This window comes from Lichenostomus cassidix, chromosome 5, assembly GCF_008360975.1.
Source record: "Lichenostomus cassidix isolate B80296 chromosome 5, HeHo_3.0, whole genome shotgun sequence".
NCBI lineage: Eukaryota > Metazoa > Chordata > Aves > Passeriformes > Meliphagidae > Lichenostomus > Lichenostomus cassidix.
In genome coordinates, this window is record NC_139486.1 from 35,506,879 (window position 1) to 35,533,446 (window position 26,568).

A 26,568-nucleotide genomic window follows, 5' to 3' on the forward strand; every position below is an offset into this window, starting at 1 on the left:
AAGTATAGGTTACCTGAGTGGATTGTGAGATGGACTGAAAACTGACGTGGTGCTCAGGCCCAGAGGGTTGTGATCAGCAGCACAGAGTTTAATTGGAGGCAAATCATTAGCGGTATATGACAAGGCTCGGTACTGAGGTCAGTGCTGTTCTGCTTCTTCATTTATGATTTGAATGATGAAGTGTTCCTTCAGCGAGGTTTTCTTAATTCCATTTTTTAATGTAATCTTTTGAGGATAGGTAAATAATTTTCCTTTATTGACAGCGTCAGCTCTCACAAAGAATTCAGCTCGCTCTGTAGCAGTTATTGATAGGTATTTTTTAATTAACAAGAAATTTCAAAGTTATGTTTAAGGCCACATTCTGGCCTGAAATGTCAGGAGTTTGTTGGACTCTATAAAAAGAATCTGCTTTCATTGGCAGGAGCTAACAGAACTGAGAACTGGAAACAATCAATTGCTTCCTGAGTTTTGCAACCTGTATTTTTTTCCTCTTTAAGTCTTTATGCTGCAGAAAGATCATTTCAGCTTGGCATCAAGAGACATTGGTGGATAGTACCATTGTAATTGGATTCAATTTGATTTTTATTTGGTTTGAAATATGCTTCTAATCTAAACTGACTGGAATAATGAATAGACTTCTGTGTTCATTATAATTTTCTGATTTCAGTAGTGTTAGATAAGGGTTACCCACTGTGATCTGGCATAATGCTGTTGTCAGAATTAAGCATTGTACTTCTTGCTGGTTTTGTTGTACAAGTCAGCACGAATGTACTTGGAGAATGCCTCAGAGCACAGCTGGATGGTCATCGAGTGTAGCAGCTGCATATTTGATTGAATCAATGGTTTATTTGACCATCCTCAGCAACAAAATACTAATCACTGATACAACAGCATACTCAAAAGAAGAGTGTCCTGCTACCACTTAGTTATTGGCAGATTACACCCTGGCCCAGGCCTCACTGATGCTGTTTGGTAATGGTCTGTGGGACAAATTCTACCTCCAGTTGTTACTACAGGGAAGGAATTAATTCAGACTTAGACATGACAGAATATCTGTGGGCATCAAGGGGAACATTTGTAAGGCCAAAAATGGCATCATGGAGCAGGTAGAGGTCTGATGAGACCCCACTGTGCAGAGGTGCAGCAAGGGGGTGATAACTGTTTGGGGGCAGTGCCTGTCTTGGTGTCTGCAGACAGCACCCAGCAATAATCACTTCTAAAGCTGTAATCACAGCCACATGGCAGCACTGTGCCTTTTTTACTGCTTTCTATTCTTAATGCTCGTAACAAGGGATTAAAGAGCGTGATAAAAATATACGCTTTTAAAAAGTAGACTGTTATAAAATGATTTCTTTTTGGAGGACTGTATTTAGTACATGATGAATCATGTAGGGGAGGCATGTATGTATTTCCAGTCACTGCTAAGGTTTCGAAACTATTTTAGGAACAGCAGAACCTGGCTGTTGTCATAGTAGCAATAAACCTTTTAATCCCACTTCCTCTGGAGATGAAGCTGTTGTGTACATAATCTGCTTAAAGATTGTCAAGGCTGTTTATATGACAGAGAGCTAGGGATATAGTACTGAGAAGATGCTACTTGTTGCCCCCAGAAAATTTAGTACTTTTTGTCTACTTTGATAGTGTTTGAGATTTGCTGAGAGACCAGTTTTATGACAAGCTGATAGGAGAACAGTTATATGGGAAGGCAGCCTTCATTTATGGCAGTGTTTTGGCATTGACAACTTGTCATGGTTAAGTGAAACTGTTCCTAGGTAGTTCTGGGCAAGGGCTTGCTGATGTCATGGTTCTCCCATAGTTTAAAAGCATCCTTTTTGAGGAAGTACTTTCATTCTCAATGCTTCCCTTCCTAACAGTCTCTGAGGCTTCTGAATTAACATTGAATCATATTTTTATATGGCTGAATAGTGAACACAATTAAAACTTTCTTGAAGTATTTGGATAATGCAGAGTGACTTGTTCTTAAATGTACAACAGGTAGTCAAGAGAAATCTGCAGACAACTGACAAGTTCTTCAGCTGTGTTTTGGAGATTGGTTTAGCTGGGTAAGGAGAGTTTTAAATGTCATATCAAAATAATCATTATAATAGAATTTGGCATCCTGAACCAAAAATGACGTGAGTGTTTGTTCACATGTATCTAGAACTGAAAGAGGCCTTTCTTCTCACCAGATCAAATTTCTCAATAATTACTGACATCTGCACCACTGCCAGTTTATTTGGTATAGTCTGGTTACAGGACCAGATTGCATAACCCCCATGTCCTGCAAATAAGCAGCAGTGTTCATCTTTTCTTTCAGTATTTCAGTTCATATGTACTGAATAATAGCAAGTTTGGGAATTTTTACGGGTTTGTTTTCCTGAAGTCTGCATGTTCTGTCAGGATGGACACTCAGTCTTTAGGAAAAAATCTCACTACTATATAAATGAAAGAATGTTTCTAAGGTTATTTATTTGCAATTTTAAATATATATATATATTTGTCTCTCTATAAAGTTTTAATTATGGATAATTGTTTTCTGTTCATTCCCCTCCTTTCCAGCAGCCCTTAATTCAACATGACATGGAAAGATGTATTAGACAAACCATTGACTGTTATGTTGTCATCAGATCTAATTACTCCTCGGGGTGCGTTGCTCATGAGTTACTGAGATAATAATTTAAATCCTGTGCATTTGATCTGCCCTTGCAGGCTGTGGAGATGCTGGTGGGCCCTAGTCTGCTCTAAGGGACAGGGGAGATGTTTCCTTCCTCTTTCCCCTTCCTTCTCACAGTGTTGACTTCAGGCACTACGGAGAGGGAGGGAGCACTGTCTCAGATGGGGCCCAGGCCAAGGAGGGTGGTGTGAAAGCCTCCTGGGACAATCCCCTGTGGTCCCCAGGAGATGTCCTGTATAGTCCCCTCACCAGAAGGCTGGTTAGGAGGGGTTAAACTGCCATGGAGGATGTCTTCCCAGAACTCCGTGTTACTGTTTAGAGGGGCTTTGCAAATTTTCCAGTTTGACACTCTGAACAAAATAATTCCTTATTTTAGGAAGAGCTTTTGTTTTGAACCATTCTTAACATTTGAAAATAGTTATTAATATTTTTCACTCTTCAATTTAATCTGAAGGATTCACCATTGTCCCACTTTGGAAATTTTTTCACCTCAAATATTAAATAGTTTTATGACATGTGGAAATGGTTTCTTCCTCCTCTTAGCTGGTTGAAATCCTAGTGGAGGGTTGAGGGTTTTTTTAAGTTTATGTAAGCTACCTGTCAATGCTTGGTATTTTTGTTACCCAGCTGATTTTTCTTAAGGAGAAATCAACCTGGTTGGGGAATAACCCTGTTAAAGGTATCAATTTTTCTTGAATGAGCTGTATTATGCTGAATTAATTGTTTTGATCTGGCTGATGAGTAGATGGAGGCAGAATGGAAAACAGTACCTCTATCCTTTAGTACCTCCCTAGACACCTACACTACTGAGGCATACTATGCTCATTTGTGTCAAGGATTTTGACCATAATTTTGGTGGGTATCATTTTGGTGCAGTATTTTAGGTCAAGACCAGTAAACAATGTGGTTTTATGTACAGCTAAACTCAAATTCTGCCAAATTGCATGACATATGGTTAATGATTACAAGAGTGGCAAAAATTAAATCTCATGTTTTAATAGGAGAGCAGATTTTATCAATAGTCTCTAAACTCTGCAGGATGAGATCATCATTACATCAATGTCTTACACAGTGCTGAGTATTTTGAAGTGTGGAACAATGGTGTTTGTCTTTTATTAGGAACAAATTGAATAGCTGGCGACAAATGTCTCCCACTCTGGTGCAGGAATGGTCAGTGCCTCCAGATGCTGCCTGGTCTTCCGTCGGTGTTTATGTTGGTTTGGTTTGGTTTTGTTTTTTCAAGTGGTTTTACTATGAATATAGAGACAGGACCTCTTTATACTTAATCTTGTAATGAGTTTGTATAAAATGCATGTACCCAAATAGACTTCCTAGATGGTGAAGCACAGAGTTTGCAAATGCTGCACTGGCTGCTAGACATACCACTAGGGATAAACCAGGGATAAGTGAAAAGGCTGCAGGAAAAAACAAAAATTGTGGTCAAAATCCTTGACAAAAATGAGAATAATGTCTCAGTAGTGTAGGTGTCTTGAGACATATTAATGTATACAGATTGGAGGGCTCTAACACTTTCACTAGAGTTAGTGACAGTCTGCATGTCTTTAAAAAAATCAGTTGTTAAAATAATGACCACTGTTAGCTGGGGATGATGACTTTAAGATATCTGCTAAGAGACTGCAATGCTGTCTCCCACTACAGTTATATGAATGTTGCACTGGACATCTGTGTCTGTGACTGGCAAAATTAGAAGTAGATACATCAATCTAGATATGTGCCTGGGAAGATAAGGTATGTGTAGCTTTATTCTACAGGGTTGGTACCAAGCGGCTTGCTTTTTCTGCCTGTGCAGTTATTTAAGAGCCATTCTTCCCATTTAAAATTCTAGGATAGTGAATTGTCCCTCTTGTGTTGCTGAGAAAACTTCAAAGAGAGAGTGAGGTAGCTTAGTGATTTTTTTCCTCAAATATTCCCAGGACCCCTGTTAAATACACTAGAAACTGGAAAGCCCATGGTCTGTTTTCAGACAGATACTCAAAGAGTATGATTTTTATGTCTCCTCCTCAGACTCTCAGAGGTATGAATGTGACGGGAAAACTGCATTTCTGGCTTGTGTGTGCTTCTGGGTGAGAGGAGTGGTTGAATCTCTTTGGCTCAGAGACCTGTGAAGAAGCACAAGTATGTCTCATATGAACCATCCTCAGCTTGGCAGCCTCATACTGTCATTTGCTTCTAGTGCTAAAACCAGCATAGCTGAGTGTGGTGTTGCAGTCAGATGTGGCAGCTCCTGCCCATTATGGAAAAGCATGAGGAGTTTCACTTCTACCAGTGCCACTTCCTACGATTTTCCTGCCATCCACAAGAGCAGGAGTGGGTGTTCCCAGTGGTTACTCCCCTGTTTTGTTCTTAACTAACTCTGTGTTTCCTTCTTTCATGCATCTCAAACCCATATGCAGAGTGAAAGGTGGAATAGAGAAAGAACATGCACAAAAGAGCTGATCGATTTGGCAATGGTATCTCTCAATGTAGCATGTACTGTTGAGAGAAGTTTAACACCAATTTTTCCTGATTTAATACGGCTATGAAATAACCAGAGAGGCACTGTTTGGCTGAGACCACAGAAGTCACTGGAGTTTTCAAAATTACAATTGCACAGTCAGGCCCTTAGTAATTACAGAAATATTTTTCCAGCTGAGCTGTCGTCCCTAGAACATGCAGAGGACTTGGGCATGTCGTCCCTAGAACATGCAGAGGACTTGCAAAACAGTCCTAGAAATATCTTGCCATATAGTTTTTAATCCTTCTTAAACCTGGTTCATCTTCTCTGCGCTTGTCTAAATTTCAAACTCTTTTTTGACCCCTTTATGACAAATGTCCAGAACAAAACATTACATTTTCCCTCCACCAGGGTGGAGGGAGAAGCTGGAGGTACCTCACTCCCTTACAGTGCACTGCCTCTATGTAATACAGGGTAGCAGTGCTTTATTATTTCCCCCTGCTGTGTTCTGTCACTAATTTGTGACTTAACTTGCTATTTCCCCAACATTCCTAAGACTGCTCTTTGCTGTGTGTCCATGTGCACTGAATTCTTGTGGTTTGAGTTGTTTTTCTCAGGTATGCTGTTCTGCATTTTTCCCCAGCTGAATTCACTCTTGGTGTTTGCCTCTTCTTCCAGTTTCTCTGCAACAGTGGAGTCCAGCAGTGATTAAAGGTAAGAAACTACAGTTCAAGTTAGTCTTGTTGCTGTAGGTCTGGTGATTTTTGCATCATTCTCCCACTGCAGTTTTCATGAGCACACTTTTAATTCCTACTTCTTACTTCCTCAAGTAATATTTTAAATCAAACCAAGCATATTAATGATTTCCGTCTCTCTTTGTAGAAACTCCTCTCATGCTACTCCTTGTTTTCATTTTACATTGTTATTTCAGTAGTGTCTCTTACCCCCTTTCTGTTGCCAAGATTCTGTCTGTGTCCGAGGCAACTTATATAATTTTGAGAGTAAGACAGTGAGAGATGATGTATCAACTACTAATATCCAAGTAGATGGCCTCTGTGGCACTCCCTCTGTGCATCATTGTAATTCTGCTTGATTTAAACTGTTTGGGTGCAGCGTGTACAGTTGTGGAGACAGGGAAGATTCCTCACTAATGAAGACCTGCTGTTTTGTAATGCTGCAGCATGTTCCAGCCTATTCCAGTGCCATGTGCATCACGTGGGATCTGGGCTGACAGCCAGTGCAAATGTTTCTTCAAGGACTTTAGGACATATTCTAATTATGTTTAGATTCTCCCACTCTCTTTTCATCTGAAGGATGTCACTCTGCTCATTTCAAAGTGTGGCACAAAGCGCTCCATCTGCCAGGATGAGAGAGGTCTGCTGGTGCACTTGTGTGAGAGGCAGTAGGATGGCTGGCTTTGTGAGCGACTCTTTAACCTCCAGCTGTGAGAAGTCCCAGGCCTTTGAACGCTGTCAGGGCTTGGCCAGTGTCCAGCAGTGTTTTCATCCAGTGCCGGAGGAGATGTAAAATTTCCTGGAAGAAAGAGCTTCATTTCTCTGAGCCTAGCAGGGAAGAAGGGGCAACGAGTTGTGGGATGAAGAATCTGAAACTCTCCATAGCTGAAAAAAGCAACATTTTGTAGAGAAAAATGAAGGAAAAATATATTTGGGGATGCTCTGCATATGAACATGTGTACTCTCTCTCAATCTGGTATTGAATGTATGTGATGGCACTACAGGAACCTTTTAAGGGGAACTGGAATTGCAAAACAGCATGCAAGAGTAAAGGCCATTATGCAATACTGTGCACTGAAATGTGATTCTGTGAGGTTAATACAGTGAGGAAAGATCCACGTCCATGTGCTTTATGGCAAATGAGACTCTGCCTTTCTGTGGGTGTGGGGAACAATCTGAAGGCTTTTGAAAAGGTGGAGACTCAGCCTGAAGGAAATATTCCTGATGTGGGGAGGAGGGAGAGACATGTATTTCTGTCCTTAGTTTGCAAGTTCTCCAAGGTCTCTGCCATGGTCTGTGCCCCCTGGCCAGGCCATCAGTGCTAAATAGTATGGCTTCTTTCCTGGAGAGCCACATGCAATATCACCTTCTCAGACAAATTAATTTCTCAAGGGTGATATTGTAACATCAGATACTTGGCTAATTAATGGTGCTTATTGTCTAGGCAAGTGCATTAATTAACTGGATACATAAGAAAGTCTGGGTCAAACTTCAGAAAGTCGGCCAGACTCACTTAATCCCTTGTGGCTGCTGGAATCACCCTGCTGAATGATGTGACCTGAGTAATCAGTGTGTTGAGACTGGCATGTCTCAGTACCGATTCTCACAAGTTCAGTAGTGCTCAGCAGCCATTTGACACTCTGTTGTGGGTTGCAAGTGTATACAGGAGTAAGTTTTTGTGTGAATTCTGAGGCCAGTGTTACTGATGGAGCTGAAGTGAGGGAAGAGGTACCAGGGTTTAAAATTTCTAGCTTGCATGTCCCTAACAGAATACAAGCCACCTTCAAGTGGCACATGGCACAGTAACTGTGGTTGCCACTGATTGTGATAACCATTGTGAATGCCTTCAATAGAAGATGAGGCTGTTGCAGCATTTGTTGTTGGATAGATCTTCACCTGGGAAAAGAAAAAGAAACAGGAATTTTATATTTTGTTCTTTCCATCTTGTCCGAACATAAGATTCGGAGAGAGGAAGAGAAACTGAAGTTAGTTCTCTTTGCCTGTACTTAACTTGTATTGCTGTAGGCTTGCTTACCTCAATATATGTAAGATAAAAGTCAGCCTGTGCTCTTGGGACTGGATGCACAGGACTGGAGTAGGCGTCTGGCTTGAAGAGGTTTCTTTGTACTTTAATGGGTACTGCAAGGGGTTCTCAAGAGAATTCTTCAGATGAAAGCTGTTTTTCTGTGGATGGGCTGCACAGTCTCATTATTGCTCTGGCTTTTGCTGCACAGCACATATGTTACTGCAGGGCTGTCAGCCCTTCAGTCGATTTCTACAACGCAATAAAAATAAGTAGATTAAGCAAGCAAAGAAGATTAGAGACACTTTGGGGAAGGAAAGGGAAGGGAGGAGGATGAGCAGGAGGGAGTATAAAAAGAGACCACAAGACTGTGATTGCCAGGCGTCCTGGTGCATGTTGCACAGGGTGGCTTTCTTTGTCCCTTTCGGGTTTGGGTTGGGCATACTGAATAGAACTGATCCTGACACCATGTCCAAAGAGAAACTGGAGTCACTGGTGAAGAACATGGAGATCATGCTCTCTGAGGTAGAGCAGCTGAAGATCCACTGTACCAAGCAGACGGAGGAGGTGAACCAAGTGGTACAGGAATTGCGCCGAGAGAACAGGGAGCTGACAGAAAAGTATGAGCTCATCTGTCAGGACCTGAAGGAGGCCAAGGAGGCTATTGCCCAGCTGCAGGACACCAAGTTTGCCTTTGAGGCAAAGGAGCGGCAAGCACAGAAGCTCAACCGGCAGCTGTGAAGAGGCAGGAATGAGAAGCAAGAGATTTCTTACCCTGATCTAAGAATAAACAGAAACCTTCAACTGCTGCAACTGAAAATCCCTGGATTGGTACAAACAACTCTTTCCCTTTCTCCTCAGACTAAACCTGTGTTCTGGAAAAAAATAATCTCTTTGTGAAGGCAAGATCTCAGGCGCAGCTGGAATTCTGCCCCAGAAGGCTCCTTTGTTAATGACTAAAGACTTCATTATGCTGGGAGAGAAATCTCATTCCAGAATCCCTTGTCAGAGATCTGAGCCATAGGCATATGGAAACAGCTGCCAGGATCTGGGCACCTTCTCATGCCCCGAAGGGGTTGCACAAGGACAGAGCCTGGGAAAAGAATTGTCACTGCCTTGAGCCACTGGAGAGAGCTGTCTTGAGCGCCTGCTGAGATGGAGAGAAGGATCATCATCTTGACAGCCCCTGTTGCTCTGTTTTGTTGCTGACTTTTTTCTCTGCTGGGCAGCGAGGCTGTAATGCTGTCCTTAGTAGGGTGTCAGTTTCCTTGCTTCCTGATGCTGGAAGACATCAGCAAGAGCTTACGTTGTGCCTCATGCTTCCTATTACTTTCTATCAAGGGCATGTTGGTCCAGAGGATCTTTTAATGTTGTTACAGTCGGTGTTGTCCTCCTCCAATTCCAAAGTGAGGTATAAGAACTGGAAAGGTTTCTGTCTCAATTTCCATTTCAATAGCGTTAAATCCTAATGACTCCGTGTTTAGCATGCTAGAGTTAAAACCTCTGCTGAATATAACACCTTTTTAGCCAAAGAGCTATGTTTTGGCACCGGATTTACTTTTCTTTAGCGGAAGTAATGTGTATAAATGGACCGGGAATTACAAGGGATAAATGTGTGTGGGCGTGGGGGTGAGAATTGCTCGTCAGAGGTTTTGCTTTCAACTTTTCTCTCTTTTCCTGTATCTCCTAAGCAGCATTTGGAGTAGTCAGTGCCAAGCCCAGCTAAGAGCAGGTGACTTTAGACTCCACCGTGAATAGTGTGAGATCTCTGGGGGGAGTATGGAAAGAGTGCTGAGAGAAAAAGCCTGAATGTTTAAATGGAGAATAGCTGGAAGAGTTCCAGGAGGATCTTTCTTCATGTTGGCTGTGATTTAGCCAGCTTACTTCTCTCCAGAGCTTTGCTGTATTGTTATCTCTGCCTAGCAAGCTCCCTATTCCCAGCAAGGGCTAATGTTTGGGAGAAGCAGAGAAGCTGTTTCCATTGCTGAGGGCCTCAGGGGGTGTGTGGCACTAGGAGCCCAGGTGCACTGTGTGGGGGGAAATGGAGTCAGCTCAGAGGGAAGGGAAACCTGGCTGCTGTAGTTTCCCTATAAATGTTTGGGCAGGGCAGAATAATTCAGCAAGACCTTCTCCTAGCACTCCCTCCAGCCATGGTGAAAATAAATGTAGTTTTGTCAATTATTACGAAATGCTGAGATCAGGCCTAGAATTAGCTGGTTATTATTCCTTCTTTGCCCTCCTCTCTGGTACATCAGTCTATGCCTGAATTTCCAAAGCCTTTGGAAATTCAAATCTTCCCATTAATTTGACTGAGTTCTGGGCAAGACCTTCTGAGCAGAGGGCTGATGTTTGAGTGGCATCCATGGGGAACAGGTTTTTCTGGTTTTGTTTCACTTGATAACGTTTTGTTAAATTTGTGTGATCTAGACTTCTATTTTTTTGCTATTTTCAGTGGAGCGGATTGGATTATCCAGAAAGCATTTGAGAGATTGGAGACTGTCCTTTATGTTTTCAAGTGTAATCTGAATACAAATGACCAGCCTTGACTCTTTGGTCTTTGCTCACCAGTGACAGCTTGGGGAGCACAAGAAATCAACATTAATCACTATATTTGTTTGTATAAGAACTAAAAATGTTTTCTCTTGAAATCAGTTCTCTAGCTCAAATCTGCTTACCACTTGTGATTTCTTCTACTTTTTATATGTCATTAAAATGTAAAACCAACAATAAAAGGAAAACAAACAGCTGAGGGAGTGTCTGTTCTGGATAAAGCATTTGTTACTTTTTGAGTGTTTTTGTATGCTTGCTGAGTATAATTATTCCTGTTTAAATCCTGTGTATTAAGGAATGGACGAACAGAGACCCTCCAGATCTCTCTTGTGTTCACAGGTTAATCTCTAAATGAGATTCTCTGTGTGGCTGCCAAGTTTGCCCTACGCAATATTTAAATCCATTATACAGAAAAAGAAAATGGGATTGCAGTGTCCTTAATGATCAGTTTCTTAATAATCAGCAGGATTCAAAGTGTCTAATTTTAAGGAAAGCTGTAAGAATGATTTCCTGTAAATAACCTACGATTTGGGGTGGGACATCAGAAGAACTAGATGTGCTATCCAGTGATAGAAGAAATTAATACCACTTCCCTTCCAATAGGCTCAGTTGTGCCCTGATTTTGCTTACAAGACTTAAACTCAGGAGCAGTTGGGCTGCTTTAAAAACTGTTAATTCAATTATATGTAGTTCCTCTGGTTTTTCACAGGCAAATCTTTGTGTATCCAAGGATAGTCTTAGAAATGGAATAGTGCCTTCACTTCTATCCTGAGGTGCAGTGTATTGGAATGCCTTTCACAACAAAGTTTGCATGGAATTAGTCACAGCACTTTGAAGTTTTTTTTGCTTTTTGAACACCGACATTATCATTGCATGCTGCTTTTCTTCTTAAAATGGCCCAAGGATGATGAGCTGAAACTTGGTGTAGCGCTATCAGCTTGTTCAGAAAGCTGGCCTGAATAAAAGTCTTACCTGATTTGGGTGAGAATTGAAATAAATACGAAGTGACAGGCTTGCCATTTCACTCATCTTGGAAATGGATGAAGAGAGGTATCCAATTCTTTGAATACAATGAGTAAATTTATTTGAAGGCTCTTTTGGAGAGCACAGCACAGGAATTGACTCAGTTATCAGGAAGGGACTAAGAGAAGAGAACCCTGCCAGACCAAATGGCTATGAGTTGGTCTGTTCATGGAGCAGATTATAGCAAAATACTGATGACTACATTGGTTTCCACTCTTCTAAGCTGCATTATGTGAAAGTATCCAAGAAGGGAGACTGAGTAGGAATGAAGCTGATACCTCTCTTACATTGCTGACTTCAGTGGCTGGCAAAGCACAACAACATCCGCTTTGCTTGTAGCTTTATCTGTACAGAAGTTGTAAGGGTGAACCCCTCTGGAACAGTCCTTAGCCCCTGAAAGAGTTTGTGTGTGGCCAGGCCTCTGGAGCAGATATAAACCAGTGCAAGAGATACTGCAAGAGGATAATTGGCCTTGATGCAGTTAAGTTGTACAGCAGAGCCCATCAGCGTGTAATGCACTTTCCACCCTTCCTCTAAGGACTTTATAATGTCTCCTGATCATGAAATTGAGCTGCTTTTCCTGAAGGGTTGACAGGATTCATTCTGTATACTGAGAGGCTGTCATTCAGAGGGCTAAATGACATGCCTATCCTGCAATAGTGAGTGAGAGTTTGGGAAGAATGGAGTTACTGGTGCACTATTCAAGTTTGAAAAAAGTTCAGTTCAGGTTGAATCAAATTTTACTATCATTTCTTTTAAAAAATAATTAAAAATCAGTATGTCAGAAGATTTATTGTTTTCAGAGTAAGCTGAAGCCTCCTATTTTCAGACCCTTGTTCAGCTGATGGAACGAGAGACATGCTGTAATATCCCCAGTAGCAGTGGACTTAATTTGACATCCCAGAGACCCTTATTTCTTTGCCTTCTCATTCAGCCATCAACACACTTACCTGGGATATAAGACTACTGTTCAGTATTATCCAATGCTCATCAATATTTGAGCATATCCCCAGGATAAAATGCAAGTACTTAGCTAATGTATGTGAATGGCTGTCCATTTCCCTTGGTTAGGCCCCTGCTCTTATCTAAGAAACTGGATATTATTTTGAAAGCAAAGCAGGGCACACATCCCATTTTTAAGCACGTGACCCAACCATAATCACAACACCCCAGATCCTTGCTTTTTGGTGAAATGGCAAAGTGAGCAATCAAGAACACCAATTTGTAATGTCACAATGCCATGGTTTCCTGATCACAGTAGTCTCCTGGGCGGTTCAGATTTTGAAACCAAATTGAACACAAATTCTTCTCTTTCTTGCATGAATGCTCAAGCTACTGAGACAAGCTTCTCTTCTGGAGGCTTTGTGAGGCTTGCCTGAATTTTTTGGTTGCTGCTCAGGGGGAGAGGACAGGAGGTTGAAGGATTAGGTGTCAAGTGCCCCCTGGGGAAGAATCAGGGTATTTTTGTTTTATTTCTCAGTAATTAATTTCTCTAAAGTCAAGTCTGTTTTGCCCATGACAGTAACCAGTGAGTACTCTTTCTGTCTTTATCATATCTTGTAGGTTTTTCCGTCAGTTTTTCTTCCTCTGTTGTGTTGAGAATGAGGAGTGATTGAGCATCTTGATGGGCATCTGACAACCAGCTAAGGTCAATCCTCTACAGTGCTGTAAATGTTACACAGCCATAACTAGTTAGATTGGAACTGTGTCCAGTGAAGCATGCAGATCTTTAGAGAGTCTGTGGAAACAGCCTCTGGCAGTAAGGGATCCTTATTAGGGTAGTTATTCCCGTGAAAAGTATAACAAAAGAGAAAGCAGAAGTCTTAATGTTGACCTCTGGCCATGTAACTGCTGAAATACCAGCACCACAGCTCCTGTAGAGGTTGCTTCTTGCCAAAAGCACTTCATTGACTGGGCTAGAAGGGTGATCATGTTCAGCAGTATCCATTCACTATGCATTCACCTCAGCTGTTTCTTCTTGACCTTATCTGTGACACCCACATGCCAGGCTAGCCTCTGGATAGAGGTAGTGGCAAAAGGCAAATGCTTGTGTGCCTGCTGTATTCATTCTATAGTGACCCATCAGTGTCCTATCAAGAGATGAGAATGGTCTTGGATCAGTGGATTATCTTGCTTTCACTAAATGGTAAGTGATGAAAACAATTTCGACACAAGGATCATGTCCTTTCTCCCAGAGGAATGGCACATACGCAAAACTTGCTGTGAAACCACAGGGCAAAGGTTTACTTCATATTTGCGTTGCCTTTTTGCAGGTAAGCACTGGCCTCGAGCTCTAATCTTACACTAACAGCTTCTGATTTTGTCACATCTCTGCTGGTACCAGGAAGTATGAGCAGATTATTCTTTCTTTTTTATTTTTAATAAAAAAAAATTAATTGATATTTCATGTTACTTAGTTCTGGTAAAAGTCTGGTCACTTTTTATTTCAGCATCTGAGGAGCTCATCTATTAAGTCTCTATGGGGTTAAAATTAATCCAGATGTATTTACACAGTATCTGCTTTAATGCAGTAGGCACAGCTGTTTTTTGGATGTATCCTGGCTAGATTCCAATGTGAGCAGTCACATTTTGCTTGTCTCTGTACTCCCTTGTAGTTTATCAACAAGAACACAAAACTACAAGAACATTATTAAACTTGGTATTTAAAAAAAACAGTAATTGCGGGTCCCACTGCCATGAGAGACATTTTAAAGTTTGGGTATTGGGTATCCAATACCAATTCTTCTGAAGTTGTGGGGGGTTTTGCCTTCTAGTTTTTGAACTTTTGGGATTGGATTTCAAGTATTTTCTTGCCAGTGGGCTAAAAGCTTTAAACTGATCTGAAAGTTCAGTTTATTCATAGAAGGCATGGGGTTCAGGTTTGGGTTTGATCAAACACCATGAAGCTTAGGATATAAGGTGACGCCTGGCAGGATGACATTAACCAAAGCCTAACTGACAGTGCAGGTGGAAAAAGAAAAAGCACATGCTCATGTAATTTCTTTCTGATGGAAAAGGGGGACCACAGCTTGGACCAAGCCCCAAATTCATTTTTCTTAAAAGAAAATTTGAATCTAAAAGGGCAGGACAATAATTTCTATATTGTTAATTAGGCATTAACAACGTCCTATTTTTGTCTCTCCTAACAAGGATAACATAGGTAGCTATGCATCTGCACCACTATTAGATGTTCTTCTGGGGTGTGTTGTGTCTTTCAATACCTTGTGGTTCCCCTGCTGCTTGGTGGGGGTGTTGCCATTTTGTGTTGTGTTTCCTGTTAGGTCTTATCCTTGTTTATTATGGCAGAGTTAGCTTTGATGGGAAAGTACAGGATTGCTTTTACTAGCGGAAAAGATGTGACTTTTATTTGAACCCTGTCCCCTGTGGGATGTGTAACGGTAGGATTTGAATACTGTGTACCTTTCATGGCTAGCTGCCAGACAGGGATTGAACAGCAGGGATGAAGAGAGCTGTATCCCTGGAATAAAATTGCTTCTGTGTCACCTGATGCATTTATGAGTCTGCTAGAAACTTTCTCTTCTATTTGGAGCTGTGCACATCTAGGCTTGTCAACAGTTGGCAAGCATATTGTCTCTTGATCGTGTAAAGCAGTAGCATGGCCAAGAAGACAGTAGTGATACTAGTTCGGGAGGTTTCATTGCACATCTTGATGTCTTCCTTGGAAGATCCAACGTGTGAGGTTACCTGAAGGTACAAGCTTCATCTTTGCTTTGGAAAGCAAAGTTCTCTCTCTTATGGTTACGAATGAACTACTGATGAAAAAGGACTCTAAAACTGGAAGGCAAAACATAAAAGATCAACCCAAACTTAAGACTTTAAAGCTATTCTCATAATGTTGGAGATGTTGGTCATAATATTAAATAGGATTGAAATGCTGGTAGCTTTTATAATTGCTGGACCAGATTCTATTTTTCTAGATCTGTGGTCTTTGTATTTCATTATTTATTTGTTTTTTACTAAGCAGAGGACAAAATCAATGGGGGGCAGATTTATCTGTTTGCAAAATAAAACAACAGCAACACATAAGTTGTTATGCAATGTTTTCTCTAGTATCCACATGATTAAAACCACAAGTTTTTCCTTGTAATGCATCCAACTAGATTCCTTTTCCTTTAATAGTTTTTATGTTGTTAAATTGTTCCTTCACTGGAGTTTTCAGGGGGTTTCTGAATTGCATGGTATTTGTTAGAGGAAAAAAATAGAGAAACCTGTGCTGCCACTGTCTTTGGTTAAATTCAGATCTGTATCCAAAGTGCTGCTATTTCCAGATTTTAGGGGTCTCCTTAATTTTGCCTGGACCCAAATACAGCTGTGAATTGTATTTAAGTTCAAACTTTCTTTTGTCCAAAGCATATTTGTGAACTGTCATTCAGGCTGTAGTTTTTACGTAAGTGTAAAGTTAAATACTTTTCAGAGTTAAGAACTTGCTGAGAATGAATACTGAAGGGATCTGTGGATAGCTGTGTCTCTTTTGATATGATGCCTACAGCTAAAATAAAGCTAGTTACAGAGGGCTCCACCCCTACAACAACTTTAGGCACAGTTTGGAGCTCATGTGTGTGCTCACACACAGAGTACAGAAGCTAGAAACAATTCCAAGGGAGGCGTGCCTGTGTGCGTGTTTACGACTCTGGCTTTCCAAAGCAAAAGTGAAAACTCTTGTGAAGAAACTGAGAGGCTGAAGGGGTTAAATGAAATACAACTCTCCTTTTCCTGTGCAGTGAGGATTAGTAATCAAACAGAAGCAGGAGGGAAGAGCACTGAAGTGCAACTGTTTCAAGGGAAACGATTGGCAAGTGTGTTCTGGAGCTTGACTGCAGGGTGTCTCCAACTTTGTTCTCACCTGTCACAGGCATATGCGGAAGGTAGGAGTTGACCTTGTGTTCTGGGCTCTCTCCTGATCCTTCTACCTGGATATCTGTCCTCTACCTGGATATCTGTCCTCTCTTAGTCTTTCCAGTTCTGTTTGTGCTCTTTAAACTATTTTTCATTTCCCACCTTCTTTTTTTCTCCTTTCTGTTGAAAGAGTATAGGGGAGAGGAGGCACCGGAGCCCTTAGGACTGCAAAATTTAATTTCTTAGAAGGGAGGGAAGAAGATGCTCCATGCGTTTGGTGAACTTGCACACCTTTCAGTCGCAGTTAATCAGAGTGGGGCTTCCTGTGCTCCCAGCTGCTGTTCGCGGTGTTGCGGCTGGGGGGAGCAGGGAATGCCCTGCTGGACGCGATGCCGGCCGAGCCCACCGGGGTCACACACGTGCTCTGGTGGCACACGGTGCGAGGCAAACGTAGCAGGGCTGTTGGCTGGAGAAACGGGATTTTTGCACTGTCCGGGTGCTGGGGCTCTTGTAGCCCCTCAGGGTGACCCCCGCAGGGCTCCAGCGCCGCTGATTGCCGGCAGGTGCTGAGGGGAGGCTGTGGTTCCCCTCAGGCCGGAGCTGCTTCCAGCTGCGTGAGGGAGCTGCGAGGGCGGCCCGGCCGAGCCAACAGCCCTGCTCCTGAAAAGGGAGCTTTCCAGGCCCAGCTCTCCCATCTCTGAGGGAGTCCGACCTGTGAGGCAGGCCGAGGCAGCAGCTCCAGGGATGCAGGGACCTGTCCTGGCATGGAGCAGGTAATGGTGTGGAAGCAATGTGGAAAGGCGGTAGATTTTCCCGGTGCACTGGGGCGTTCCTTGCGGGTGGTCAGGTGGAAGTAGAGGAGCAGTTGGTTTGAAACTGAGTTTCAGAGCTTTGAGGAGGGTAATGTTAGCTTTGAGTTGAGTTCCTAGCACTAGGAATAACTAGTATTCGCACAGGAGCTTAGTGAGATGTTATGTTTCTTTAGGTCTGTCTGTAGAGACCTTAAAGAGAGTTTGTAAACACCTTAGTTGGTTTCTTTGGGATGTGTCTACACAAACACAGGTTTACCCTTTCTGCGTTGTACTTACAAGGCCCTTCAGCAGCTTCTTTATAAACTGGCTTGCAGTTTAGATGTTTTTATCCCAGCTTCTTTGAGATGTACCACACACTTTAATGCCAGAGCATTCCCAGTGATTGTAGACAGAGCAGCCATGAAAAGCCATTTTTTCCAAAATGCAGTGTGAGGATGGCCAATGCGCTACACAGCCACATGTGTGTTGGACAACCTCTCTCTGGACTTCTAGGACAAATGTTACAGGGAGCAAAGGGAGGTGTTTGTGATACAGGAGGAACAGGGGTGGATAAAATCATGTGGTTTTGGTATGGCACTAACTTAAACTAATATTTGTTCATGTTAGTGAATTAAATTATTCATAAAATGAAAAAAAATTAAGACAGCACATTTGCTATCTCTGGAAGTTTTGTGTGTTTTTTCCTGTCCATCGTGAGATAATTGAGACTTCTTTTTCAGGCCTGTTTTCAGATTCTCATACACTGTGAAGTGTCCTAACACCTCAAAGATGTTTGGTTTTTAAATATTTTTCTCCATGAGTGTAAGTGCTCAATGGCATCACAGAAATGGGGGGTTTGGGATAGTTTCTTTGTAGCATTTGCCTATTCCAGATCTGTTCATTCATGAGCAGTCCACTCTGAATGCAACATCTGATAGAAGGTATGCTATGAGTGATTTGAGATTATTTTCAAACAAGGATGTAGAGCTTTGTTTGCTAGTGTCTATATGTATCTATGTTAAAAAGAGTGTTAGGTATAAAACAAAATTATCTCAGTTTTAAGGGAAAGTAGCCACCACTGTGCTGTAATGAACTTAGAGAATGGATGATCCCAAATGTTGCTGTTCAGTAAGTGTAGTAACTTCTGATGCAGACCACTTAACTTTGGCTGTGGGATGGGCTCTCTCAGATCCAGCTGCTCACCAGCTTGGTAAAAGAGAGTGCAGGTAGATCTCACCTAATCTAGTTGCTTCAGGTATTGCTTGCCTCTCAAATTAGGCACCGAGATTCTTTTGGAGTCTAGGTGAATGGCTGTGTCCAGACTTGCTAAAAGTGTTCAGGAAACAAAAAAGCAGTTACATTGTTGCAACTGGTTTTCTTGGTAGTACTTACATTTGAGTCCAAGGTGCCTAATTTTATTATTTTTGTTCTGTTAAAATAGGAAACCGGGGAGAAAAAAACCCTCTGATCTTGATTGTGGGCCTCTTCTTCTGAATGTAATGTAAATAAAGCAAAATGCTGTTCTGTCCCTCAGGACAGGTAGAGCTTAGGCTACCAGAAGGCTTTCTCTTTGTTCAGTGGGGATCTTATATCATAATGAAATGTTAACCATTTTATTTGTTCATGTATACACCTAGTGACTTATAATACACAGCAAACAAATAGCTTTTTTGTAAGAGGATAGGAGCTGCTGTTTTGTATGAGAGCAGCACCTAGAATACACAGGATGCAATTACAGTAGTCCTCACAGTTAGCGTTACAGGCTCATCATTAGCTGAATGAAGGGGGAAATGTTTTCCCAGTGGCATATTGATGCTCAGTGAACACCTGAGGAAATAGGTTGCTTTGCTCTTAGGTCTGTGGGAAGGATGATACAAAAGTGATGTAAGTCTCTCAGTGTACCTGGCATAGCTACTGAGCCCAGACAGTGATGGATGATTGCCTGGAATCAGGACAGTCATTTGCAGTTATGCCCACGGTATGATGAACTTATCAAAAGAACCTATTTCTCTCAAAATGATACTCTGCTGGATACAGCTTCACTGTCTCATTTTTTAGCACTCCTGAATCTGAACTGTGATTTGTTGTGGTCCAGTCTTGTCTTCGACAATGAATAATAATGGTTGCTAGATGTTTGAGAAGGGACTTGTATATTAAAGTACTTGAGTGGGTGTCTACTCATATGCATAGCGTATGATCAAATCACTTGTTTATACTTTCTCACACGGTAACAAGCTCACCTTCCTGACATGCAGACGTGATGCATAGAAAAATGTGCCATCCGCAGATTGTTTATTTCTCCGCCTAGCCATTATAGCAGTAATTGGAGGCTCTGGTTTGGGTATCTGTGGGAGAAACCAGCTTCAGAGCACAGAACCAATTTATTTTTAGATCACACCGTTGTCATTTTGCTGTGATCACACCGCTGAGCATGTGCTTCCTTTGAGAGCTCTCCAGGCACTGCAGTGTGATCGCACCCTCCTAAGATAATTTTTTATGAAGTTAATTTTTAGTGACAGATGAAAGATGCTAAGGCTAGTATTCTTAGAGACAGCAGCCCCAGTTCTACTAGCACGTATTCTTCCTCCTAAGTTTGTTAGTCTAAAGTTCTGGTTTTAGGTTGTGATTTTTTTCCATTTTTGTTTCTTTTAGTTCACCTCATGCTACTAATCTTTCCCTTGCACAGTAATTTAAGTAATCCCACAGACTTCTCTAGGGGAATTCCTGCTTCATACCACTGAAGGTGTATCTGCATCACAGACAGTAAGGATGATTCCTTAGGGAAGAGATGTACCCATACAAGTGTGGTGTGTTTGACATGTTTACATATATATATATATAACCAAGTTAACTTTAAATGAAAAAAACTATCTTAGATTCCAGAAACAATGTATAGGCAGCAGCAGTCAAAACCCACATGAGGTTCAGGATAAATACTCTCATGTTTTCCTGTCTATTATTAGTCCCCAAGCAAATTTATTTAAAGGTTTTACAGGTGTTCCCTGTGCATGTATACTACAAGCATGCTGTTGAATGTAGTGCTAACATCCTCTTGGTGAGCAGAGATGTAAATCTTGCAAGGAGAGGCAGTGAAAATTTTACATTGTTTTAAAATCTCCTCTTGAGATAACACTCTTTTTCAAAATTTTTTTTAACCCATTGAACAGTGCAGAAGTTGCTGTGTTTATATTTAGGATGAAATGAAGTTAAACAAAGTTTGAAGCAATCTTCTAGCATTCAAATCCTTAATTTTTCTGAAGAATTCTCAAAAATTTGAGTTGTAGGGGATTAGTCTCATCTGGGTAACATGCTTATGTGGGGGCTGGGGAGTGAAGTCCCTCCCACTGTAAGTGAAGAGCAGGTTTGAGATCACTTGTGGAAACTGAATAGGCATAAGTCTGTGGGGCCTGATGAGACACATCCCAGGGTCCTGAGGGAACCGACTAATGTGGTTGCCAAGCCACTCTCCATTATATTTGAAAAGTCATGGCAGTCAGGCAAACTCCCTAGTGACTGGAAAAGGGAAATGTTGTTCCTATTTTTAAAAAGAGGAGAAAGGAAGACCCAGAGAACTAAAGACTTGTGAACCTCGCCTCTGTGTCTGGGAAGATCCTGGCACAGATCATCCTGAAAACAACGTTAAGATGCATGCAAGACAAGGAGGTGATCCAAGACAGGCTAGCATAGTTTCACTAAGGGCAAATTCTGCCTGCCCAACCTGGTGCCCTTCTGTGGTGGAGTGACTGCAGTGGTTGACAAGGGAAGACTGGCTGATGTAACCTACCTAGATTTCTGTAAGGCTTTTGACATGGTCCCATATGAAAGACTCAGGGGTTCTTGTGGATGAAAAGCTGGATGTGAGCTCTAAATATGCACTCACAGCCCAGAAAACCAGCCCCAGCCTGGGATGCATCCAAAGCACTGTGGCCAGCAGGGTAAGGGAGGGGAGTCTCCTCTTCTGCCCTTATGAGACCCCACCTGGAATACTGTGTCCAGGTTTAGTGCCCTCAGCATAAGAAAGTCATGGACCTGCTGGAGTGAATCCAGAGGAGGCCACAAGATGGTGAGAGGGCTGGAGCACCTCTTCTGTGAAGAAAGGGAGCTGGGGTTATTCAGCCTGGAGAAGAGAAGGCTCCAGAGAGACCTTATTGCTGCCTTCTGTTACTTAAAGGGGACTTAGAAAAAAGATGGTGAGTGACTTTTTACCTTGGCATGTAGTGATAGCACAAGGGGTAATGGTTCTAAACTAAAAGAGGGGAGATTTAGATTAGATATTAGGAGGAAATTATTTACTCAGAAAGTGATGAGGCACTGAACAGGCTGCCCAGGGAAATTGTGGATGCCCCTTCCCTGGAAGTGTTCAAGGCCAGATCAGATGGAGCTTTGAACAGCCAGGGCTTAGTGGAAGGTGTCTCATGGCAGGGGGTTGAACTAGATGATTTTTAAGGTCCCTTCCAACTCAATCCATTCTATTATTTATAAACAGAAGCAGCACTCAGTGTCAGGTGATATTTCAGGTCAGGCTAAATAACTCACAGAAATGAAGCTTAAGCTGTGACAGGACAGTAGTAAATGTAAAAGATTGTTAGCCATTCCTCTTCAATTATGCTAGTGTTTGGAGTATTATATCTTTGTCATGTATTTTCCATAGGCAGTGTGTGGCTTCTTTTTGCAATGTCTAAATCAGTCTGTGTGCTTGTCGTTATCCCTACATGCTCCCAGATTTAATTAACAGCTAAGCACAGTGAGACTACCAAAATAGAAGGCAGAATCCTATCTTTACTCCTTATAATAAATCTCTTGCTGCAAACCTAATAGTGGGAGGCTAGTTGCATAAAATTGAATCTGAGCTGATATTAATAGGTAGACAGAAAATTGCCCTCATGAAATACTGTATTAGCTCCTGCAAAGGGCTGGCACAGTGATTACATTTGCCTGGAAGACACTGCTTCACTGAACTAAGCCTGAGATACATCATTGCCGATTTTGGAGAGTGAGAAAGAAGCAGGTCTGTGTCTTACCCACCCACTGATAGGGTATGGTGTGAGGTCTTACTAGAATCTTTGTGTGCTTATCTTTCTCTTGAGCTTAATGATTTTTCAACTACTGTTTTGTGTGATTCAGAGGCTGCTGTGGATTCCCCAGCTGTTGCTGAACTTTGTTTTGCTCTAGAAGTCCTCTGTAAAAAACACTGTCAGTCTGTGTCAGCCACGTGAAGTGATGACCCAGTGCAGTTTCATGTGCCTGTTAGGAATCAGGCTGAAGGCTGAGTTGAAAACTTGTGATAGAGTAGCCTGGAAGATGCTTCTGTGTTACCACTACTCAGTTCTCCAGCCAGCTGGTGCTCTGCTGCTGTGCTTGTTAGTAAGTTTTTCTAACTCTTTTTTCATTTAACAAGGTGAATTTTAAAATCATTCTAGCTGGAAGTTTTTCTTTCATAATGTGCGTCACATGGCTGAAAGTATATCTCAGTGGGATTACTTTCTTGATGAGGATTCTTCAACTCCTAACATGTATTTAGAATGAATTACTAAATCTGGATACCAATGGTAAGAACAACACTGTAAAACTTCTGCTCAGACAACTTATGTTTTCTTTATTTTCTCTCCTTTCCCGTTAAGCCCTTTCAGCCAGTCTTGTGTTTAAACTCATTTATAAACATTTATCCCTTGCTTTGTATACAAACAGCTCTTCATGAATGTGGTTCATTGCATGGTCAAGACAAAGGAAATTCAGCATCCTCCTGGTTTTAACAGGCACATAGACATTGCTTGGCTTATCTGCCCTAGCCCAAAGGACATAAGGCCCAAACTCTGACAATTTGAAAAAATGGTCAAAAAAAGGATGACTTACTGTGACTGGGGAAGAAAACTGGACTGTTAAGAAGTATCTTGAATGTAATGTCATCTGCCTAAAGTGGTGATTTGTTTGCTGATTCCTCTGGGGTGTGTGATGTGGTCTTTGTGCTCACCCTACTCAGCTCTCATCCTAAGCAAAGTGGTTTTTCCCCATCCTTGATTCATGCTTCATGGAGCCCCTTTCTCTCCCCACCTTCATCTCAACTTCTTTCTGTGTATGTTTGCCCTTTTTAATTCTTCCAGCAAAATCTGAAAAGGTGCTTCTCAGTTGTCAAGGCAAATAAAAGCAAGCTGGAGCAAAGATATGCTGGGTGGTTTTTAGAGCAAAGCAAAATCATAATGTCTTTAGAAAATGTAGTGAATCTAAAAGCTCAAAGACTGCTCTGAGTCAATGACTCAAAAAATTTATGTCAGTGAATAACTGAGCAACATATCATCATCCTTTCCGACTTCCCACCTCCTTTAAACCAAACTTCTAAAAATACAACATCAGAGTCAGAGTGAGATCTGATGTGTTAAAGGGGAGTGGAGGAAAGGGAAGGAAATTCTGAAAATGTGTGAGCAGTGGGATCCCTGTGGCAACTTCTGATTTAGTGCTAGATATGCTAAACTTTACAATAAGCAATTTCTGTTGATATTGCAACAGGTAAATATTTATTGCTGAGGTGTCCAGCCTGTATCTCACACGCTGTGCATGCAAAGGCAGCTGGGTAATTCAAATCCCCATCTGGGAGATGAAATGAGCTGTAAGGACCTGCTAAAGTCAGTAATGCTGTGTGGCTTTGCCACTTACCTGCATGTCCAGATAAATCTCAGCTAGATTAGACAAGTGGGAACCCTGAAGGGGTCTTTTTACCTTCTGCCTATGAACCGCTCCTAGAACAATCCCTAAACCACACATGTCATATGTGCCAAAGATGATTTAGAAATATGGTATGCAGGCCTAAGAAGGCTGGCCTGTCTTATAACACTGGCTGCCCAATTATTTTCAAAAAGAATAGAGAAAATCTGGTAAATGTGTGAGCAATGGAATGCATGAAACTTGTTTTATTCTGACTTTGTGATCTGATTCTGTAGTGCCTAAACAGCATAGGTTTTTGCTTACACAAAGCAGAATTATTCATAACATTACTTTTAAATTTGGATTTCCTTCCTGTTGAAAATAAAAAGTCATCATCTAAATGCATTAAACCTCCAAGACATCTCTTCATCCTGGGTTCACTATCTTTTCCCTCAAAATGTAACTTTGTTGCTTTTGAGACCCTGAAATTACACAACTGATTCAAAGTTATTTTTTCAAATATATACAGGCAACGTAGGTCTTGTTTCCCCAGGAACATGGATATTAAGTGGTTGTTTGGAAAAGTGGCTGAGTTTAAGTAAGCAATCTTATTTGTGCATTGGAAGTCAGGATTTACACACATAAAGTAAATATAGGAGTCATTAAAACTATCCTTGATTCTAAAACATACTCCTGGTCTTAATGAATATATGAGTGATCTTGCTAAGCCTGCCTGGCCCTGGGTAAGAGTTTTAGCTAAATAAAATATTTTTACAGCAGCTCACTGCTGGCTCCACTGTAGAGAAGTCTCCAAGACTGCCCATCTGTCTTTTCTAAAACTTCTATTTGTTAAGGCAAAAGCTTCTTTCCTAAGTGGGTTCAGTGTTAAGCCCTGAAATAAGGGTGCTTATCCCAGTTTCCAGTTGTAGTAGAGTTCTGTTCAGAGTTAGGAAATTCCAGCTATCTCCTCTGTGGTCCTCTCCACCCTGCTGTTTCAGAATAGAAGGCTTCTGAGATGCTAAAGTTAGATTCCAGTTTGAACTTCTCTAGTGTTTGGAGAAGCCTGGGTCAGCATCTCTTATATAAAACAGTCCAGAGCTAAACTCCAAAACTGATTTTTTTTGACCAAGCTTACAGATGGCTGGAACCAGTCCCCACTTCAAGCCTTTTATTCATCTCACCCCAGCAGTTAATGCCAGATGTGACTGGCTAGACAATTTGAATCTCTTCTGGTGTATGGGCAGAGGTTTCCAGCTGGGCATATCTCTATTTCTGCTTAAAGATTCTGGTTGTTCCTTACTTGTGAACTCATAAAGTCTCTCCCTGAGATAACTTCATATTTTAGCACTATGGCAGGAATTCCTGCATGTGAGCTTTCCAGCAGCTGTTCCATAGCTTGAGCATAAAGTCACCATTTCCCCTCAGGCCCTGCTGTTGTTTCTGGGTGGAGGAGGGGTGGGGATGCTGTTCTAGCACACAGTGGGAAAAGGGAGCTGGGGAGGGTTGAAGAAAATTGGAGAAGGGCAGGAGGCTCCGGGAGCAGCAGCTGCTGTTGTTACAAGTGAAAGCACTGCAAACACTGTCCTTTTCATTCCTTCCCCCGCATACTCAGCCTCCAGTGAGAAGAATAGCAAACAAGCAGAATAAACATATGCTGCTGTACCCCAGGTCCTACAAGGAGTTAAAGAGCCATCAAATCTGGAAACAGAACTTGACCCTTTTCTTAAGGTTTCAGACAGATTCTTCAGCCCCATCTGTTGTGGTTGAAACTAAGGTGAAAGGAATCAGTGCTGAATTCTACATCTGAGGAAGCTTTTAAAATAACAAGTTTGTTGACGCTCAGATAATCAAATACAAGGTTTGTTTTCCAGTGGGGAATTTAATAGGATACAGACAGCTCTGTTCTTCCTTCTGATGATCCTTCCTGGAATCTCTTGACTACTTTAATAGGGCTGGATGGTCTAAACATTTTAATGCTAAAGGGACATATCATAGCAATTTCCATGCAAGCCCAATGGCACAAAAGTACAAGCAAGCATCAGACCTGTAATTTCTTGCTGCTTTGATGCATGGGGCTGCCCCATACATTGAGTTCTCACTCTAGCTGTCTCCTCAGAGAATCTTTTTATCCTGTCTGGCTAACTATCCAGATGCTAACTATCTGGGGAATGGGAGCACTGCTAGCCCTGGTAAGCTGCTCCTCTAGCCTCTTCTCCAAGAGCCTTGTGTGCTTTGGTCCCAGCTCCCTGCCTGCCTCTTGGCTCAGATGCTAGAAAGAGCTGAGCAGACAGTTCATTAGCAGCAGAACAAGGATTTGATTTTCAAGGCTGTATCTGCGGACCTGAGAGGTGCCTGGAAATTGAATATATGGGAGAGGAGTGCTGGGGAAGAGATTTTTTTTCTCTGGGTGGTAGGAATAGGAGCTGATCTCAAATATTTTCTTCTGATATCAACGCCATTCAAGGAAGATGGCACTTTCAGAGTGCCCTTTCCTAGTGCTGTAGGCACATTGTAAGTTCATTCAGGAGAACTTTTTGTTAATGGAACTTGTAGCAAAAGGGTCTCTTCTTGCCTGTGCTTCCCTTGGGAGAGGATATGATACTTGGCAGGGTTGTGACACACATCTAGCCTGATCTAGTCATTGGCCTCTAGAGCACAGAGAGCATTCTTGAGCTCTTTTGGAGGGTATCCCCAGGTTGTTTCTTTCTAGATTTGAGTAGGAAGAATAGTAGCACATGTGGGGGATACAGAGTACATAGTCTTCCCTCAGTTTCTTAAGAACGACTAATCCAAAATTAGTGAACAAAATTAATTAATTTTTT

The 26,568-nt window shown here is 41.7% G+C and overlaps 1 protein-coding gene and 1 long non-coding RNA gene across 4 annotated transcripts in view; both read left to right on the forward strand.

Moving 5' to 3' along the window:
• Positions 1-1,356: 1,356 nt before the first annotated feature.
• On the forward strand, positions 1,357-10,635 carry LOC146436336 (uncharacterized). Its single transcript, XR_014852637.1, has 2 exons — positions 1,357-5,843; positions 6,243-10,635. It is a non-coding gene; the product is annotated as an uncharacterized LOC146436336 (long non-coding RNA).
• A 5,375-nt stretch (positions 10,636-16,010) lies between these two features.
• Positions 16,011-26,568, forward strand: part of PAPLN (papilin, proteoglycan like sulfated glycoprotein) — a 51,687-nt gene continuing 41,129 nt past the window's right edge. For all 3 annotated transcript variants that reach the window (XM_085062255.1, XM_085062253.1, XM_085062256.1), the window contains exon 1: positions 16,011-16,345. Coding sequence is in view for 2 of the 3 variants with exons in the window: in XM_085062253.1 (XP_084918379.1) it covers positions 16,337-16,345 (9 nt within the window). In the remaining variant the exon portion in view is untranslated. The remainder of the gene's footprint in view (positions 16,346-26,568) is intronic.